Below are 13,036 nucleotides of genomic sequence, written 5' to 3' on the forward strand. Positions count from 1 at the left end.
CAATAGGACAGTTGGTTCTCAACCAGGAATAAGTACCCCTGGCAGTGCACAGAGATCTCCCAAGGGTTACATCAACTCACACCAAACTACATAAAGTTAGTGCAAACTAAAATTTCATATAGACAATTACTTGTTTATACTTCTATATAGACTATACACTGAAACATAATGTAATATACATTGAAATGTAATGTAATATTTATATTCCAATTGATTTGTTTTATAATTATATGGCAAATTAAAATAAGCAATTTTTCACAAATAGTGTGCTGTGACACTTGTATTTTTATGTCTGATTTTTGTAAGCAAGTAGTTTAAGTGAAGTGAAACTTGGAGTATGCAAGACAAATCATCTCCTGAAAGGGATACAGTAGTCTGGAAAGGTTGAGAGATACTGCAATAGGACAGTGGGGTTTTAATTACACCTGCATATCTGCTGTTACATTTGATAAGTAGGTGTGACTGGACCTTCATGCAAGATTATGTATTTGTGGCTAGGTAGGAGTGAGATTGTGTACAAATGACATCAGTGGTCTGTTAACAGTTTGCTCCCTTTATTTTCAGGTTTTTAGGTAAATGAACTATTTTGAGCAACCTTAATTACTCAAAAAAAGCTTTGTGGAGAAATAAGTAGTATTGGTACAATTTTAGGGTTTTACTCTGTGGCTTCTTTAAAATATTAGTTAACAGCCCTTATGGAGCAGTAAGCTTGGATAGTTTATCTTAGGGAGTTAGCAAAAATTGCCACTCAGTTGTTGTGCTGGGGTAACAATGGACTTCCTTTTCCAGTTTATATTGTCCGTTTTCAGTAAAAGATTGTTGGGGCTAACTTAGTCATGGGAATTCTGGTGTCTAAGATAACTCACTCAAGACTTGTTCCTGTTTCCTCTCTGTAAAGCACTGTGATTGAATTGTTGTCTTATAATTGTCACATTTATTCTGTAAATTTTATATAATATTTGAATAGGTTACTCATTGTTCTAAAAATTCTCTTGCTGTGAATAGCTTGCAATAAACATCAGAAAGCTAGGACAAAACTTTATAAATGGATGTAAGTTAACCACTAGATGGAGTGCACTGTGCATACTTTAGGACTAGAAATACTATGTTTTGAAATAAAAGTAACGTTCTCAAGACAATGTTACATTTTTGTGCTTGTCATTTAATGTGGAAGGTATGTTTTAGAGTTAGGCTGGCTATGGACACATAGCCACTGTTTTTTTTAAACTCTGTTATAGTGTAAAGCCCACAGTTGACCCTTAGCTGCTGGTGCACAATTTACTGACAAGTAGTTATGCAGAGGGAATTCCTGATATATCAGTGAACGAAAATGCGATAAAACTGTGAATCTGTTTTTCTCCTATATTGAATAGGACTTGATATGAAAGTATGGAATTTTCTGAAATATTAATGGCTAATGACTTTAAGCCATAAGTTCTGATATTTACGATCACTTACGTGCAGTGAGTTGGTATTTTTACTACTTGGAGTATGTCAGTGTGGGTCCCATTCTCAATGCAGGTGGGCCTTATGCACTTGCGATTGGGGCGGTTGGATGGGGTGGAGGTTTGGGGGGGCAATCGGGATGGGGAATGGGGGGTTGGATAAGGAGCAGGGAATCCCAGGGGGCGTGTTATGGGGTGTGGACAGGGATAGGGACAGGGAGCAAGGGGGGTTGTGTAGAGGGTGGGGTCCTGGAGGGCGTCCAAGGACAAGGAGCAGGGGGAGTTGGATGGATTGGGTGTTCTGAGGGAAGTGCATAGGGGGTGGGGGCCAGGCTGTTTGGGGAGGCACAGCCTTCCCTACCTGACCCTCCGTACAGTTTTGGAACCCCAATGTGGCTCTCAGGCCAAAAAGTTTGCCCGCCCCTGGTCTAGATCAATGTGCAACCTGTTCTCCATGAAGACTCTGTGAAATCCAGGGATACTTGTCTCAAACTCTGCCAACTAGAGCAAGTCATCTGGCTAACTTCTGACCAGGAGGGGAGACGTTCCACCTCAAAGGTGGACCACATACTTGTTAAATCCTCATCTGGCAGTGCACCATGCTAGCTGGCATGTCATCCATAAGATCAGTAATGACAAATAGGCATCAAGCAAAAAACTTGTCAGTAGAGTTTACACCACTACTAACACGTTCTGGCACTGAAGACCAGTACCATAAGATAAGGCAGGACCGATCACAGGGACAAACATGACTCCTGACACCAGTCCTTGTCCTCCCTCAAAGAGTCTTGGTCATCAGCCCTCCAGGGAACAACCCACTGTATCTCCTCCTTTTACATAAGCTAGTTAGGCAGGTTCAGCCTTCAGTTTGGTGCTGAAGAAATACCGCCTGACATAGTCATCAATACTGGTGGCACCCTATCCATTAGCACAGTCCTTAGAATCATTGAGTGTACTGGCTGGCTCCTTACTAGAGGAATCTGCATTGTCCCCAGGCTACTTCCTTGGCACCAAAAACCTTCAGTCTACAGTGGAACATATTCCTGACCTTCCACTACTGAGGTGTCATCAGAAGTCCGCATTGCCTTTCAGCTACATTGACTCCCCATCAGTCACCTGGCAGATACCTTCACCCACATCCAGTAGGGTCAAGAGAGGGCCCACACACGTTACAGGCATGACAATGGCCTGGGCAATCTTAGTTGAACCAGCCATACAAGTATAATGTGCTGCCATTGCCACCCTAGGCTTATTGGGGAACCTCTGTCCTGTGCTTCAAGGAGTCAAATTATCTTCCTTTCCTAGGAAGTGGATAAGATCCTGCTCTCCATCTGCATCTCTGGTCAGACCACCATCAGGAGATTATCAGTGGATCCCTCAGGAGCATTCGTCTTCCCCTCCTAAGGACCTCTCATTGTCTACTCCAAACAAAGCTGTGGTTTTGGTCTTTGTAATGGTGCAGGACAGTTGAAATGTCAGTGGTAGATGAAAAAGCCCACAAGTTGTGTTGTTTTACATTTGGTTGTATCTGCCAAGATTGCTCTATCCACCATCTGCATCCTTGACTTAGCTAAGACCTTGTGGCGTACCCCAGCTTCTTTACCACAATGCCTGAAAGCAGAGAGGTGTTATCAAGAGCCGCAAAAAGGATTCAAACAATTTTACACTGATACCACACCAGACACAATCTCAGACATGCATGAAAAATTCTAAGCATGCAAAGAGTAGTCCCAAGGGGAGAGATTCTACGAAATTGGGCTTGTTTGGTGAGAAATCATACTCATTGGTGTCACTATAGCTTCAAATCACCAGCTATCAGGTCCTAAATATATTGTGTTCCAGTGTATCCTCTTTATATCTTAATTCCCATAAGAGATGAGAGAGAATATCTTGGGGGACCAGCTGGTAGCGAAGATGTTCTTCCAAGCAGTTATCGATGCATCGGATGCAGCTGTAGGTCCATGACCACTGCTGTGTTCATGCACAGGGCTTCATGGTTGTGAGCCTCAGACTTTCCTAAGGTGGTGCAGTTCACCCTTAAGGATTTTCCCTTTGAGGGAACAGAAATCTTCAGTGAGCCCAACAGATAATTCTTTATATTTCCTCAAGAATTCTAGTGCTACTTTATTCCTAATGAGTGTATATACACAAGGTTTGAACCACAAGCCCTTCAGATACCAAATGCCTGCCGACAGAGGGCATCTTCCTACTCGCAAAGTAGACCTTCCAGCTACCCATAGAGGAAGAACCCCAGACACTTCAGGAAGAGAAGATTGTCTTCCTTGACTGTCTCCCTACACCTGTTTCTAGGTAGCACATTTTGATGTGAGCATCAAGAGCATACCAAAACCTCTGAAGAACCAATCCCTACTTTTGGCTTTCCTTGCACCTTTCCACTGGGCTTGATCTGCAGTAACTGACCCATGTGAGCTAAAAGTTGTTACCCATGGCTACCCCAACTATTTCCTGCCCCTCTTCAGGGGTTCTTCTCATGAGAGCCAACTAAAATAAATGGCTACATTGTTATGCCTAGGAGCCATAGAGAGAGCATCTCTAGAGAATGGGAGAAGAGGTTTCAGTACCCCAATATTTCTTTATCCTGAAGAGAAAAGGATGGGTCTTCATCCTATCCTATAGCTGAGATTAAACAAATAAATATAATATAGTCTCAGATTCAGGATGATAACACTAGCTTTAATCATGCCATTTCTTCAGTCTCAAATTTAGTTGTGGTTCTCGAGTTGCAGGATGTGTACTTCCACATTTGCCATCTATCTGGCCCACAGAATGTACCTGTGATTTGCAGTGGGGCCCAGTCAGTCAGTACAAGGCCTTACCTTTCCTCTCTCCAGAGCAGTCTTCACAACATTTCTAGTCATAGTGGCTGCAGATCTTCTGCGGGAATCTGTCTGTCTATAACTAGAGGTATCAGAGGCAAATGCCATCAGGCTGTCTCTACAGCCCTGAACTACATTCTCTAACTATTAACCTAACTTCACCTTCTAATGAACTACAGGAAATTGTCTAATTCTGTTATAGGTGATAGAATTCTCAGGAGCTCTGATCCACTGGAAATCAGCCCTGGCATATCTCCCTGAAGATAAATTTCCACCTTCTACAGTTAATTACCAATCTCAGATTGATTCCAGCAACGATGGTTAAGAGCTGTTCCTTAGTTCACTCATCTATAAAATGGGGATGATACTTGTCCACCTCTGAAGTGCTTCATGGCTGGACAATGCGCTAGGCCAGGAGTAGGCAACCTATGGTACGCGTGCCAAAGGCGGCATGCGAGCTGATTTTCAGCAGCACTCACACTGCCTGGGTCCTGGCCACCTGTCTGGGGGGCTCTGCATTTTAATTTAATTTAATTTTAAATGAAGCTTCTTAAACATTTTTGAAACCTTATTTATTTTACATACAACAACAGTTTAGTGATATAGTATAGACTTTTAGAAAAAGACCTTCTTAAAACGTTAAAATGTATTACTGGCACGCAAAACCTTAAATTAGAGTGAATAAATTAAGACTTGGCACACCACTTCTGAAAGGGTTGCCGACCCCTGCTCTAGACATGTTTTTTATATCTGTCAGGTGACATGGCCTCGGCCTCGGCAGAGCCTGAGTCACCTGCTGGAAAAAATTGAAAAATATCTTTACATATCAACATTAACTATTTCACTATGTATCAATTTTTAGCAGAAACATCAAACTAATGTGCCATTAATTTTTGGATATTTGGTTTGGGTGCAGTGGGAACCATTAGTTGCTGAGGTGTAGAATAAGAATTCAGTCCCCTTACCTGCCTCTACAAAGGGGGGAAAAAGATGAATTTCTTGGTGTACCTCCCTCCCCCATTCCTACCCCCACCTCACAGGTGTTAACAAAAGCCTCAGCTACCTGTGAGATACTAAAAATGAGAACCAACTCTCATGCCTTCTTAGTGCTAAAAGCCTCAACAGTCCCTTATTCAGCTGTTCAAACTACAAGCTTTCCTTCAGTTTCAGGATAAAATCCATAGCTTTTAATTCAAAATTAAAAACATTTTGCTCTTTTTTCACAGACTAACATAAAATGATCTTGAGTCTGACATACAGTAATTTTGAGATTCACTTCACATTTCAATGCGTGTTTTATTTTGATTTCTAATACACCCACCTCCATTTTCAGCTAGTGAAAATTACATAAAACAGGTGATGTATGTAAGAACAACTTTTCTGATTTTCAGCATCATTTAAGGGCATTTACACATTATCATTCATAAAGACACCAAAACAGGTTATGGATCAGAGTGACTGTCATGATGAAATTGTGTTAGGACTCTAAATGTGGATATGATGCATTATGTAACCAAGAATTTTGTGTACGTACTTAAAATTTCATACTATATTTTTGTTTCAGAAGTGCATGTTAATCAGAACTAGATAATCATTTGGCCATGGTCTTTTTTTGCATGGCTATTGACTGTTAGCCATTGAGAATTAAACAGTCATTTTTCTAGTAGATGGGAATTTACCATAGGTGCTGAAGTTAGGGGTGTGGCAACATCCGCTAGCTTGAAGTGGTTTCCGTCAGATACAGGGTTTACAGTTTGTTTCAATGAATCTCAGCATCCTCATTATATAAATTGTTCCAGCAACCCTGGAACTTACTGTTTGTCATATGAAGAAGGAGAGAAGTGAAAAGACTTGTCAATCTTCTGTTCCCTTGTGGATAGCTATCAGCTAGCTATTATCCATTCAGGCATAGGCTTGTTTGAAATAGGCTTATACTGTAACAAGTAATGTGTTTCCATAGCAGCTGTAGTCTAATGATTTTCCTCACTTGACTTTTTTTTGCTCCTCATCAGTTTTGAGGGGCAGTATTAAATAACAAAAAAGCATATTTAGGTTAAGTAAAGAAGCGTTTGCTAGTACGAACTCTGTGCTAAGCATTCTGGGAGAGTTCTTTCTTGCAGCAGATGAAGGTTCTTTGTGGCTAGCTGCAGAAACTGCAGCACTATCTTCGCAGTTTTTTTTGTCTTGGATATGTTCTGAAGATCTTTGAAAAACAGGAATCAGAAGCTATTTTTAAACTATATAGAATACTTTTTCAGCTGTATCATACAGTAATAGCATATGGTGAGAGCATCCTATTTGAGAGAATTTTACAGCTGAGCTGTCATTTTGTTTTTCCATCACTCTCCTATTTTATTGTCTAAGACTGGATTTTTGGCAGCCTCCTGTTTAACTAAACAGGTTTGCATTATAGTAGCTGGAGGCTTTTATTTCAGTGAGGTACTTGATCCTGGACCTGAAGATGGTACGAAGGATAATTGTTCCTGTGGAGCAAAGGAAGAAATTCTGCAAATGGAGCCAGGGTTGCTAGAAATGCAAAATCAACACATTTGGAATGGGTTGCACTACTAGTGTGGTTCTGTTTAAAGGCATTCGTACAGTTTTTGAAAGAAACTGTGCTTATATTTGCAAACATCAAGGAGAAAATAATGCCCTTGAATATACAGCACACAGTTTGACCAATGAGGATTCAGGACTATTGATTCATTCATCCCTGGTAAATACTGACTTATTTAATATAGTTTTTATTAGTGAGTGAAATTAAAAATCCACATGATAATGTGTATGTAATATCTATTGTATAAAATGAACTTAATATTGTAGACTATGCACTTGCAGGAATGTCGTGCATTACACGTGTGCATACAAGCATAGATACAAAAGCTTAAACGTTTTATAGATTTGTACTGATATAGTTTTGAAGAAGCTTTGACTCTTGATAGTGTTTACATGTGCCCATAGACTGCAATTTGCTGCTGTTAGATCTTATAAGGTACGTATCTTACTTTAAATGACCAAGACAGATTACTCTAATATTTGGAAAAAGAAAGAAACCTTATTACTATTGATATGCTAGAAAAACCCTAATGCAGGTTTAAATTTTTCATTTTCACATGAACTTACTAGGAGTGGGTGTTTTTTTTTTTTTTTTTTTTTTTTTTTTTTTTTTATATCACTATTTAAGTTGCGTTTCAGTGTATTTGCTTACACTTTTTTTTTTTTTTTTTTTTTTTTTTAGGAAATACACTACTATAGTAAACTAAACTGGTGAAAGGGGTAGGAGAATATGCTAAAGAAAACTCTTTATGGGATAACTAATTGCTTTCTAAATGTCTTCTGGGTTTTTCTGAGGCTTTCTAGGTGTTGTCTGATACACAGGAAACAGTCTCACCTCAAAGCCTATCTTCATACTCCCCAGACTGGTGACACACACATGCGTCAGATGTATTGCATCCGGACCCAAGGGGGTGGAAGTGGGCACCAGTTGCTGACCAATTCACAAAATGATTTTTGGTAGATTTGTAAGGTTATTTTAAATGCTGCATGCACCACTCATATTAGCTTCTCTGTCGCTGACAAGCTGGATAGAAGAGCTGGGTGGGTGGGTGTTGAGGGACATGTTTAGATTGAGACTAGCTGCAATTAAGGAGAGCTCATGCTTTCATCAGGGCATTGTAGAAATTCAACGGTATGCTTGACTTTTTTTTTTATAAAGTCTCAATTTTTTTAATACTCATCTTGGCCCTTTTTTCTTCCTACGTTCTGACTATAACAAAAGACTTAATCTGATGCAGGGAATAGGGGCTTTCTGAAGATAGGAATAGATGCTGAAAATTTTGACCATTCTCCTCACATACATTGAGTACTTTAGAAAATATATCCTCTGCCTTTAGTAGTTACTGTATATTTTGAAAATGTGTGTGTATGTAAGTAAAAGCTGACATAAAAAGAATGGCTTCCTTAAACTGCCTCAATCAGATCCTCTCTGTCAGCCATTTTTAAACCATTGGTCTCATTCCACAACTAATTAAACATTATTAAAAAAAATTATTTGCTGACTTGTAAAAAATCAGTTTGTCTTGCCCTAAAACCAGTATTAAGAGTACAAAATAAAGCCATAAAAACAAAAATCCTTAAACTGCAGTTAACTCAGATTAGTTATATAAATCCACATACGTGAGTGTGCAGAGATATAGCAAAAATAATATAAGGCAGGGATGAGCTTTCATAACTTGAGGACTAGAATGAAAATTTCTTGTATTGCATTTACATTGTCACCTATTCCTTTGTTTTATTTGGTAATTTTTTGTTCCAGCTGCTATTGTCCCAGGGTTCAGTTGATATTGGTTTAATTCAGCCTTACAAAATTGGCATATAAATGGGTCAGATTAGGCACAAAATTTACTTGCCTGCTGTTGCAATTATGGTGATATTTATGTGACAGACATGGAGCTGATCTAATTTTTGAATACTGTATGTTGACCTAGTTATTGGGATATTAACTGTATGAATAAATTGGTTTAATTTAACAGGCTGTAAGGAAACAAGCAGGAAGGAAATAGTGGCTCAAGTTAAATGACCCCATGGTAAACACTTCAGGTTTATGAAACAGTGGGAGAGCAATTGTCTTTGAGGTGTCTGGCTTGCAGTCCAGCCTTAGGTAAAATGGTGCCCTAGATGAACTTATATTTTGGTGCCCCTGTGGGTGTGGTGCCCCCCATTGCCTGTAACCCTTGCACTGTGCCCCCTGTACCCCTAACTCCTGTACCCCCTTCCTGCGCCCCCATCGGGAAACTGACTTGGATGAATGGAGCAGCTGTCATTGCTGCTTGCTCGCTCCCACGCGAAACACTGCTTCTCTGCATACCCGTAAGAGGCTCTGAGGTGGGGAGTGAGGAGCAACATCAGGGCTCCCTGCATCCAGGTCACTTTCTCCACCTGGTCTGTGTAAGGAGAGGGCAGGAGAGCAGCAGCTCCTCATGCCTTACAGCGCAGGTGGGGAAAGTGTCTTGGATGCTGGGAGCCCTGGTGTTGCTCCTTGCTCCCACCTTTCACTGCCCTACAGGGACACAGAGGAACATTAGGCGTGGGGGAGCAGTATCTGTGCATCACTGCCCTCCTTCCCCTCCTCCCCATATTCCTGCTTTGGGAGGAAGCAGGGAAAAATGTGGGTGGCTCCAATGTGGTGCCCCTCTGCCAGCTAGGAGCAGTTTCTGACCCCACACCGGCAGTGTTCATCTCTGTGCTGTCGCATGGTGCCCCTCAACCATGGCTCCTTGGGCAGTCACCCATCCTAAAGGCTGGCCCACTACTGATCTCCTGCTGAGCTTACTGGGTTGGTGTGGTGCAGAAGGGTAAAAGCCCAGGAATTGACAAGAACAAAGGACCTCTGTCTGGGTAAAAAGGACACCCCCAAACAGGGAGGTAGCTGTTAGGAGAGCTATTCTGGAAAACCAGACTAACACACGAACACCCACATGGGTGTCTGAAGAAGCTTAGCTAGTTTAGATCATCAGAGGATGCCAAACCTGAGGTATAAGAAATGCTTGTAGATTCTTTTATTTTAAAATCCTCATCATTTTATGCTTTCTTCTAATTTTTGGTAAATAAAATAGTTGTTTTTTTAGAAGGTTGTCTGGTCACTGTATATATCACTGGTTATGGAAGGGAAGAACAGCAGGTGCTGAAACTAGTTGGATCTGCTTGTTAAGCAGCATGGTATACAGAATACAATAGCCAAGTGCTTGGTCTAAAAGCGGGAGAAATGAATAATTCTGCCCTAGGAGAGGTAAAGGCATGAAGCTTGACACCTCAGTGAGACCAGGAAGGGGACAGAGGTGCAGCTCACTCTGCAACAAAGATAATTTAGTTTACAAAACTCATGCAAGAAGAAATAGTTAAATTTTAAATTCTAGGATCACAGATTGAATGAAAATCTGTACCATTTTCTCTAAATGCAGATTACTTTTGGGAGAAGAATTTGACTTTCCAGCCCTCAAGAATCATGTTTAAGAGTTGTGTTTGGAAGGGAGAGGCTACTGGGTTCCTATCACGGAGGTGATAGGTAGGACTACAACAGATTAGCAAGGCATCACTTTACAGTATCATCTTTTCCCTTTACTTGCCTTGCAGCACAACAGATGGATATTTTCTCAAGAGTAACTTGTCTGCTAGGATGTATGTTTGAAATGCAAACCATCCCATTTTCTTTGTTTAGGGGATTGGGTGGTCTATAGTATTCTTGAGATACCATTAATTTTAGATTAAATAATTGAAATAAGACTTTTACAGAGAACCCTGATCTGGAATTTAAACAGTTGCTTCTTGGCTCTGGTTTAGGTAGCTCTGTCCTTTAGCTGTTGATAGACAACTGCCACCAAGCATTGCTCCCTCCTGCAGCAGTTTTTCTTTCCCTTCCTTGCTCTAGTTATTTCAAGGCAGGTCAGGTACTTCTGAGATATAGTTTTGTCACAGTGACAACAGTGGATGCTAGTAGACAGGGCCGTCCTTAGGATTTATGGGGCCCTACGCAGTATTATTAAACTGGTGCTCCTATGCCGGATGGCAGCCCAAGCTCACAGCCTGGGGGAGGAGGGATGAGACAGCAAAGGATAATGAGATGCCCAGCCTGCCTCATGGTGTCGGAGAGTCACAGTTCCCCGCAGAGACTCCCATACCCTCTTCCTCATGCAGAATGGACATGAAGAAAGTACCTAATTAAAAGCACTAAAATTTGGGAATAAAAAGTGTCAGTCACAGTTTTGATATGCCTTGAAGTTTGTCAGATTTATTTGCAAAAACTTCATAGTAAGGGTGAGTCAGCTGTCCTGCTGAATACAACATTACATATAATGGAATACATGATGCAGCTCTTCTGTTTTACGTTTTCTTAATCAGTATTTCTAAGCTGAATTTATATTTTAAATGTACTCAAACCTTAAGCCAGCATTCCAGATACTACATATATTAAATCTGAAACAAAGACATTAATTTTTAAATTAAATCAGAGAGGTTTAATGTGATAACAATGTCATTGCTTTTAGAAAAAAGGGAAGGTCATTTCTTTGTGTGTCTCCAATAACAAGAAGCATGGTATGAAATTTTCACCAAACTTTAAAAAATGTGTTTCCAAAGATTTAAGTATAACAGATTTTACATTCCTTACTAAGGTACTGATTTTGCTGGCAGGGTTCTCTAAAACTATTTCATCGGATAGTCAGAAGTAAAGAAAGGGAAATCTTTTAGCTCCAGCTATCTCGGAAGCGAAGGACTGTTGTCCCTTTAAGGGCTCTCTTCATGGGGAGTGGGGAAGCGGTGTGAAGGGACTGGACAAAAGGATAGGAAGACTTTGGAAGCACTATCTTTTTTTTTTAAACTATAGTAACTTAAAATGTTGTTTGATTAGGGAGGTCTTTGAAGGTTGTATTAAAAAAAAACTGTATGTCTGAAGGTCCACGCATTTAAGGCTAAACGATGATTGTCATCCAAAAAAACTAAAACTCTATCAAGCCATTTTTAAGAATGTGATTTATAATCTTCACCACTTCACAGATGAATTTTAAGCAAATTTTAAACTAGTACGTATTGTGCCTGATATAGTACTAGAGACATTTCTCCTGTCTAGATAACACTATTCATTAATGCACAACTGTCTGCTAGTTGTAGTTAAATGCTCCTGTCATTTATATACTTATCAAGTATACTCTGAGTAAAACCACATTAATATTTTAGTAAGGAACATAATGAGTCCTATATACAACTTTAGTTATAGCAGCTAGAACTAATTCGGAGTTGTGGGTTTCCTAACCTTGCACCGACAACAGAGTATATATAACTCTCCAAAGAATTGTGTGTGCTGGAGATAATACTCTGTACTGGTATGCTTCTGATCGACAGAACTGTGCTAAAATTAGTTTCCTTGTCTATGTGCTGGTTTAGCATCTGAACTGCTAGGCAGGAACTACCACTCTTGGAAACCTGCTCGAATCATTATTATTAGGCCTAACTTTGGGTGTATTTGTACGTCAAAATTGGCGCGGGTAGTATTTAAAAATGATATCTCATAACTTAGCCTTTGTTATAGAGTGGGTCCTCCCAACTTCTCCTACTCCTCCAGCTTACAACACCTACCCCTTTAAGGTACCTGCTCTCCCCTAACCACTTCAAACAATTAGGCGGTGTTCTCAGTTCCACGGCCTTCTGCCTAACATGTCTAGTACATTCGAGATCTCAAACCACAGCACGTATCGCAAGACCCCCCAGCCAACCCTGACTCCTACCTAGGTTAGCCGTGCACATCGCTCTACACCCGCTACGGCACCGCGAACCTTAGTTGGACTCCAAACCATCTAACCCAAGTTACAAGCAACGTTGCCCAGATCTTCTCGACTAACTACTAGTAACAACCCAAGTAAGCTACAAGGCTTCCGTACACTCTGATAAGCAAACACTAATTTCTGGCACATGTCCGTCCATTTATACCTGTCTGGCATTACTTCTTCGCAGAAGCATGCTCTTCTCAAAACTCGCCCAGAGTTCACCCCTCCATCGACGCCCTCACGCTTTGCTATCTCCGCACCACATCTCCACACTCTTGTGACACCCCCCTTATCCAAGCTTCTCTACAGGTCGTTACGCTTCCCTCTCTCAGCCACGTCCACACCAACTTTCCCAGTGTTCTTCACAATGCCTCGGCTTCTGGCTTCTCCGACCTTTGGTTTCACGATTACGAGATCAGCCCCGCTTTGGAATCTC

General features: G+C 40.7%; 1 protein-coding gene across 13 annotated transcripts in view; it reads left to right on the plus strand.

The window, feature by feature from the left end:
• The window catches only part of DOCK9 (dedicator of cytokinesis 9), a 334,214-nt gene that overhangs the window by 38,655 nt on the left and 282,523 nt on the right, over nucleotides 1–13,036 (plus strand). For 6 of the 13 annotated variants that reach the window (XM_032771454.2, XM_075061517.1, XM_032771457.2 and 3 more), the window contains exon 1: nucleotides 6,770–6,998. The exons of 5 other annotated variants lie outside the window; for them this stretch is intronic. In XM_032771454.2, the coding sequence (XP_032627345.1) occupies nucleotides 6,837–6,998 (162 nt within the window). In that variant the 5' untranslated portion in view covers nucleotides 6,770–6,836. Of the gene's footprint in view, nucleotides 1–6,763; nucleotides 6,999–13,036 lie in introns of those variants that run through there. 2 more of the 13 variants (XM_032771465.2, XM_075061521.1) reach the window with 2 other exon arrangements.

This window comes from Chelonoidis abingdonii, chromosome 1, assembly GCF_003597395.2.
Source record: "Chelonoidis abingdonii isolate Lonesome George chromosome 1, CheloAbing_2.0, whole genome shotgun sequence".
Classification (NCBI taxonomy): domain Eukaryota; kingdom Metazoa; phylum Chordata; order Testudines; family Testudinidae; genus Chelonoidis; species Chelonoidis abingdonii.